The sequence below is a fragment of the Galendromus occidentalis genome, unplaced genomic scaffold (assembly GCF_000255335.2).
Source record: "Galendromus occidentalis unplaced genomic scaffold, Mocc_1.1 scf7180000077121, whole genome shotgun sequence".
Lineage (NCBI taxonomy): Eukaryota > Metazoa > Arthropoda > Arachnida > Mesostigmata > Phytoseiidae > Galendromus > Galendromus occidentalis.
In genome coordinates this window covers 1,275,248-1,282,678 of record NW_003805109.1, presented here as the reverse complement: position 1 = coordinate 1,282,678, position 7,431 = coordinate 1,275,248, and the positions used below count along the sequence as shown (strand labels likewise).

At 51.4% G+C, this 7,431-nt stretch overlaps 1 protein-coding gene across 1 annotated transcript; it reads left to right on the top strand.

The window, feature by feature from the left end:
• Positions 1 to 1,019: 1,019 nt before the first annotated feature.
• LOC108863927 (degenerin mec-4-like) lies at positions 1,020 to 5,087 on the top strand. The gene is made up of 11 exons (XM_029110848.1): positions 1,020 to 1,213; positions 1,309 to 1,354; positions 2,170 to 2,306; positions 2,561 to 2,673; positions 2,838 to 2,926; positions 3,032 to 3,103; positions 3,182 to 3,280; positions 3,405 to 3,522; positions 3,716 to 3,788; positions 3,960 to 4,098; positions 4,923 to 5,087. The coding sequence occupies exons 1-11, from the start codon at positions 1,020 to 1,022 to the stop codon at positions 5,085 to 5,087; spliced, it is 1,245 nt and encodes a 414-aa protein (XP_028966681.1).
• Positions 5,088 to 7,431: the final 2,344 nt, after the last annotated feature.

The following is a 7,431-nucleotide window of genomic DNA, read 5'->3' as shown; positions in this document are numbered from 1 at the left end:
TGCGCCATCGTATGACGCGAATCTTCTCGCCTCTCTCTTGCACCGCCTCATCCCGGAGAGAATCGGAGGAAGCTTCGAGTACTCTTCCTCTGTCATCTGGGTTCAAATGAGATTCAACGGCTGATGCGATCACGGTCATTTTCGCGGAGAATGAAGTTGCTTCAGCCTGCTGCCTCTTCATCCACTGCAATCTCTCGGCGCGGTATCGAGGGGACGAATGCGTTGTTGGGAAAGGACGAATATCACTAAAATCACGAAAACTCCTCCTATTCCAATTATTCATTCGAGATCTGAAAAGTGCGGGAGCGTCACGGTGAGCAGATCGAATCCCTACGGATCTTCCTCTCTTGCGCTCCAGATTTCAAACTCGAATTCTGATCTCCCATACGCTGCGACGCCTCCCTCGATGCGGCTCGCGACCTCTGATTGATGTTCTCATTTGTGCCGTGACTTGTCTCGTTTGCCGGTTGCGGTCGCGCCTACTCTCGCACCATACGCTCTGCGGTTCATCCCATTCTACCGCGCGCTCCCCCGGAAATATCTCTCGCAGATTGTCCGGATCATATTCACTTTCCCTTCACTGCCTAGATTCATTCACAGCCCATCAACGGCGAGCGGCAATGCGAAGGGTTTCACAGATGCTTTTCATAGATAATACGTAGATAAGGGGACGGACGTTCCGCTCACCCTCACTCGATGTGTTTTCGACTCCGACGCGGAATCGCGCTTTTGTCGTTTCATGTCAGGGAGAAAACTGTATGTCGCAAGTGATTCCGATGGACTAGGTCCAGCATCGGGCCCTGAAACTGCTGCGTCCGAGGCAAAAAAGGAGGTCGATACGAGTCAGCATCGACACGGTCAGATCCTGCCATGTACACGACTCCCTGATTCAATATTCAGATAATGATCTCGCGTCCAGGGCATTCGGGCATTCGTTTGGAGGAGCTCTCAAGTTGAGCTTCGCCCGGCGACACTGTGCGTCCTCGGAAGAGGATTGAGTCTATCATATCCCCCCAAGGATGGCTCTGGTGACGCGTTCTCGAGTGAAGCACTCGATAGAAGGTCTCATCTGGCTAATTTGTATTATTGGTTTCCTCTACCAAGCCGGTTTGGTTCTAGAACTTTACGAGAAGTATGAGTTCACCGTCACTGTGTCTGAGGAAATGAGAAAGAACATCGAATTCCCTGCGGTCACAATCTGTACGGAAAAATGGTTTGTCGAGACTCGATTCGAAAATATGCTGGTGTTGGTTCTCGGACCATTATCTCCTTCGCTTGAGGATGCTTCTACCGGGAATCTTCTTCTAGGGTTGATCGTACCATCTTGTGCGCCGATCGTGATCCGGATTGTGACGCAAGTATCCGATTCGGAACTGTTCCGATATCCTCCCTTGTCATAGACATCGTCCGCTCAAGCTGATATTCATATTACACCAAAGCAAGAATGAGTACCTCAAGCACGGATGGTCACAGTTGTGGATCCCAAGCGTAGACGGAATAGGCGACAGAAAAGCATCTGGGACGGTCATGGTCGTAATTGACTTTCCAGCGAGATTGTCATTCGATTTATTGTGATAAGCTGACACTGCGAGGAGCTGGGTCGCACATTCGTATGATTGGGCCTGCGAGAATGGGCTTCCTCGATCGAGTCGGGGCTCGCAATCTAGCTCATCCATAATTTGCGGCAAAATGTTGTGGGAAATTCGCGACATGACCTCACTGCGGCTCTCGCGGCGGTTCACCGACTGATGAAAATTCGGAGGAGAGAGCGAACTTCTCTCTGATTGAGGAAAACGTGCGAGTGAAGGGGAGACTTGCATGATTTCTTCAGACAAGCACCTCGATTCCAGCAAGTATTTGATCTGTAGAATGTGGTTCTGCGATCGAAGTCGGTGTGGCATGATTTCGGAGAGCATGGCACGGATTGAGTACACCGAGCTTGGCTCTTGAGATGAAATATGTATATCGGCAGAACATTGCCGTATCATGTGGCTGTTCCTCAAAGAGCATTGATGAATATAACGAATTCTCGCGACTCCTGGTGCAGTCTGCCGCGGAGATTTCACATGGGTAGTGTTGAGGCGCGTCGGAAGTCGCGGATTCCCGGCCCAGCGCAGGGATCGCTAAGCCTTTCCGTAATTTGATTCTGGAGGCTTCTGTCATTTTTAGCTGGAGGTGGAATCTCAACAACGCCTTCGCTTCGAGTACGAGCTTCGGACGGATGCGGCAATGGAAGCCGAGGACCTCTTCAGCTGTGAATTGGTGTCCGACGCGCCGGGATGTCCTTCGGTGGAGTGCAACAAAATGTGAATATACGCATATGATGATCCCAGAAAGCAATCCGGACTGCTCCCTATCACGACCAATACTCTCGACAGCCGTTAGGTGTCTTTAGAACCCTTGAGGAATGAATGGAGCTTCTTCCCTCTCTTCATCTCCCCCCGACCATGCATCGCTCAATCAAGACTTTTCGGATTGAGTCCCGATTGAAGTTCCCTGTAGACTAGCGGAAGCCGTGGTCACCGGTCCGTAGCGCTCATCACTGACCTTTTCTACGCAGGATCAAGCGAACACATTTTCGCGCCCCTACCTACGGCTGCTACACGTTCGACATCCATCTCAACGCGCAGAAGCAACATCCCTTCTTCGACTGTAAAACTCCGTGGCTTTATGGTACGGGAATCTATCGAGAACCTCCGAAGGAAAAGAACTCCTCTAGGAATCGAAGAGTTCTCGAGAAATTCCGCGTATAATATCCATACCAGGGTGATTCAAGGCAGAAGAAATGTCGAGAGGTCAGATGGAGCGGGTGAAATTCAGGACATCGACTCTTACAGAGCTACGCTTGCGTTCTGTTTGGAACACATCCTCAACGGCGAGATTCAACGCCATCAGCAAGTATCCAATCACAGTACATCAGAAAGAGGTGAGGACACGATTGAGCCCCATCAGCATTACAACAATTCGCCATCACTCGATGTGCTCTCATCGTGGGATCGAAGAGATTAGCGCGTATGACTTTCCCGTTCAGGTTTGTCCACCCGAGAGGCTCTCGCCGATTTATTTGCGACAAGGTCTCCACTACTCAATCTCAATCGGGCAGGTAGGACTTCGATCCGGGCACAAATTCTCGGGGGCACGCTCTAACTGATAAATTCTGGGACCATCCATGTCTTTGCAGAAATCATTCAAGAGACTCCCACCTCCAGTCGCCTCGAGATGCGTGGATTATATTCGCAAAGGCTACTTCGATGAATTCCATGGCTTCAAAAATTATGAGGTCTGGCCATCGATCTGAATTCCGAGTCGAAGAAATTCTGCTGACGACCCTCCTTGATCGCCGGCGCCGCCATTCTTAGTGGAATTCCAGAGTATTCCACTCTAGAGAATCTTCAATCCCTCAGGTCTGCGTTCAAGAATGCGTCATGCGAGAGGAGTACAAGCTTTGTGGATGTGTCCGTCCCGATTACGAGTTCGCAGAGTACGCCTACTTTCGGGAAAGATGTACTAAGCGCCAAAAAGGTTGTTCAGTTGAGCGTAGATCGAACTAGAGACTTTAGGGAGTACTCGACCCTCGCATCCCTCGATACCGTAGTGGCACCTCCGAACAGCCTCATGGCTCGAGATACCCGATGGAATTCGGGTGCACGAATACCCCGAGGTATTTAGTGCAGTCTCCAAAAGTTATCTCAAAGACTCCTCATCTCGATTGCAGACTCTTGCGCGAATCGTATGACCAGGATCGACGTCGTCGGTCCTTGTAAGAAAGCGTGCGGTCAACCATGCTAGTAAGTTTAGGCGACATCGAGGGCAAGGGCGCATCATAGGAGTCCTGCACCGGCTGCACTGCGCGACTTCAATTGAGTCTTATATGTACTGCACCTATATTGTGATATACCGAAACCTCGGAAGTATCAGCCTCGGATATGGAGCTCTGATGCGCCTTCCATTATTGCAAGTGAACTGACGTATGACGTGAAGCTGGTCGGTCTGCATGAAGATGAAGCTGAAACCCCGGAGAACTTCTCGTCCTTTTCCGTCGCCATATCTTTCGGGTCAGATTCCCAGACTGTTTATGAATACTCGAAGACGCTATCGGTGAGTTCTCCAAGTGTGGGCGAGGAAATCGTGCTTCCGCGATGGAAATCACGAGCTGATCATTGCATGAGTCCCCGGCCCTCCTTTCCAATCTGTGATCGCTCGGAAGTCGAATCGATCACAATGAGTTCGGCAATCTTTCTTAGTCCGCGGACCCCCGGAACTCCAATGTTTTCCACGCGGACCCCCTGAGTTCGTCATAATGTGCCCATGGAGGGGGGGGGCTACGGAGTCCTATGGGAGGGGGTCCACGGGGGTCCGCTCACCCCCTGCTGATTTCGCGGACCCCTGGCTGCCCTGGGACCCCGATTTGCCGACTCGTGTTAAGTTAATCCGATAATCGAAGCCTTCCGCCGAGACCATCAAAGAGCATGCATAAAAAGCAAAAAGCCTCGGCAACATCATGCTAATTCATGCAATGCGAGTATCAAAGGGGTCTGCAAGACGACCCGCTTTCTCCCACAACGCCAAGTACGGATGAATTTCTCAAATCAAGAGACTCGGCCCGGGAGTGCGCACGGGGGTAAGGAGGCGAGATATAATCCGGCGGAAGAGGGAGATGACGGATGTGTGATAGCTGTGCATAGGTCCGCTTCGGATTCCCATGACTTGATTATTTTGGAGTAGAAGTATGTGGAACTTCGGTGTTCGAAGTTTCGACTCTTAGGCAACCCAAACATTGGGCCGATTCAAAGTTTGGCTCGCATCCCCGAGTCGCAGGGTAAGAGCATTGCTTCAATCTTGAGGGAGAGGATGAGGGGTAAGAATTTGAAGTAAGATCGATAGCAATGTCGAAAGCTCAGAAAACAATTTTCATTCCACAGGCAATCGAAGCCTTCGGTTACATCGGGGGGTATATAGGGATGTGGCTCGGTATATCCCTCTTCTCCATATATACTATGGTCGAGACAAGTGTCGTCGTGAGAATGCAGAGGTTCATCGTATCGCGGAAGTCTAAACGAATCAGCAGAGTCGTGCCCAGTCCCTAGACTCATTGTGATATGGTCACGGAGCCCCGGTTGATCATATGGAATATTTGTGGAGCAATCACCGGATGATCCAGCGGAACGTGCCGGATGACTCGATACTCGCAGCGGTCATTTCGGGACGAAACTGCTATATCCTTGCGGGTTCCCAGGTGTTCCTGTATTATTCCTGCAGCACTATTGAGGACGGCATCGGAGGAAGAGAATAAACCCGCGCCAACAAGCTCCCTTATGTATTTCTTCGGACTACGGATCATGTTCATGTTTCAAGAAACGAGGCCTCTGAGCGGCCCCGATCTGGGACATCCGAGATTGCCTCGCCATCCGACCCCGCGCGGCGGTCCCCAAGGTTCTATGTAGTTTCAGCTCTTGCTCATACCGAAGGGCGTCAGCGACGTACGTACCGACCCCTGAATCCTGATTCCATCCAGACAGATATTCCCCCCCTTCACACCGGGGAGTAGGATGAATCGCGGTCACGGCTAGGCATGTGGATACCTCGCAGATTGACGTTTTCTCAGCACTACTCCTAATCTCCCAAAAAGATTGCAAATTCGCCCGGAATAATAAAGCGTCCGGAGAGGAAGAATCATCCAAAAACAAGTTTCGATTCCAGCCGCATGACCAACCTATGAGCTATGATTCTCCGAAATATTAGGCTTAATCGGCCATCCTTGAGGGGGAGTAACGGGCGGATAATATGGACTGAACGCGGAGTTGCTCGCGGTCGTTCCGGGGCTCCCGGGCTTTCAGCGGTACGTGGTGGAATCCGAGACTGCTGCGACAGATCTATCAAATGCCCCACCAAAGCTGACTCTGGAGCGGCGCCATTCAATTTATTCCGCCCGCTGAACCCTCCGACGCGGCAGCCCAGGACTCCGTCGCACTCCGCGAGTAATCGCAGCTTTCCTTCGGGAAACATTCCCAGTGGTATCCCTCCAAGACATCCTTCGGACATCGTCCTCGCGGCCCTACCAATGTGTCGGGGCGAACCCTCTTACCATCACCGAAGAATTATCGCGGCAGGAAGAATCGAAGACGGTTGGACCTAGCAATGATTTTAGTGGAGGCTTCCCGCTCGAGACGTTGTTTCCTAGATTCGCTGATCCTTCGAAGGAACCCCTGTTCCAGTCTCAACCTCAAGTCTCAAGCCCCGGAAATGATGTGATGATAACGGCTTGTCACGAGGGGTCGCTACTCTTTGGTCAGAAGCACGAGATCTTCCCGGACTCATCCGGAGACACGAGAGCGAGTTCCATCGTTAAGTCATGCTTTTAGCTCTGATGCTTTTCCGCTGAGAGCATTTTCCAATTCCTCAGACCATGCCGCCGTGAGGCACTGTGAGAGTAGGCAGTTTCCATCTCTGTCGATCTCCGAATCCAGGCTCATGGAAAAGGACATCTTGCCGAAACTAATCAATGCTGTGGGATGTCAGGGTCGGAGCCCTGGGGGATCGGGAGGCAGCAGATTTCTATCAGAGTTCAGAGAATGGGTGATCATTGATCATGCATGTGGGTATGTAGACAATGATAGTCGTAAATTTCCTGAGGACCATGGAAGCGATCTATGAGGAGACTGTATTCCGTCTCGAGGATACGCAAACACTCCAAGTTCAAGGAGAGGACCAGCGCCGTCGATCGAGAGCCGAAAGGTAAGAGCGGTCTGAACAGACCGCTCATCGATGCCGAATCGACTCGTGCAGAGAGTTTCCTTTCCGGATGCAGCTGGCAACATCGAGGTAGGCACCACAGGACACGGAGGCTCTTTGCAGACCGCAGAGAGGTCAGGTCTGAGCGTCCGAGCCCTCGGGATCACTGAACAAGAAGATCCTGCTCTTTCGGCTTCGACAATGTCGGGCAAATGAATGTTCCTGTACCATCTTCTCAAACTTTCCCCGAGAAGCTCTCCTCCATTGAGCTTTACACAGCAGTCCCGAGACAACGAATGGAGCCGCAAGCAGACGGCATCATATCAAAGCGTCGGTGAAGGGAAGCCGACGGAATAGAGATTCCGATGTGTGTCGACGAGGCAGGCGTTCTCGCCGAGCGGGGTCATGAGGACGGGAAGTTTCGATCGGAAGCGTCGCGAGCTACTGGAGCGGAGGCATTCCTATCTATTTAGGATTCCGGCATCCCCAGAATCGTTCAAGCGAAGGATGCGAGATGCGATTGAGAACATCCCGATTCTTGCATACACTTGGGGAAAATAATTACAGGGCAGACAACCTTATTATGTACAAAGTATCAAGCTTGTTGTAGACCTGATCTCGACGTTGAAGGTCGAGGGCCTCGCAATAAATAGTGGATCATTCTGGACTCATAGACGGATCTCGAGGAGTCCGCTAGTT

Bases quoted from the DNA above. Each gene is read 5' to 3' on its own strand.
- LOC108863927 (XM_029110848.1), top strand. From the start codon at position 1,020: ATGGCTCTGGTGACGCGTTCTCGAGTGAAGCACTCGATAGAAGGTCTC. The intron at 1,214-1,308 runs GTTTGTCGAGAC...ATCTTCTTCTAG, and splicing joins ACAATCTGTACGGAAAAATG to GGTTGATCGTACCATCTTGT. The intron at 3,104-3,181 runs GTAGGACTTCGA...ATGTCTTTGCAG, and splicing joins ACTCAATCTCAATCGGGCAG to AAATCATTCAAGAGACTCCC.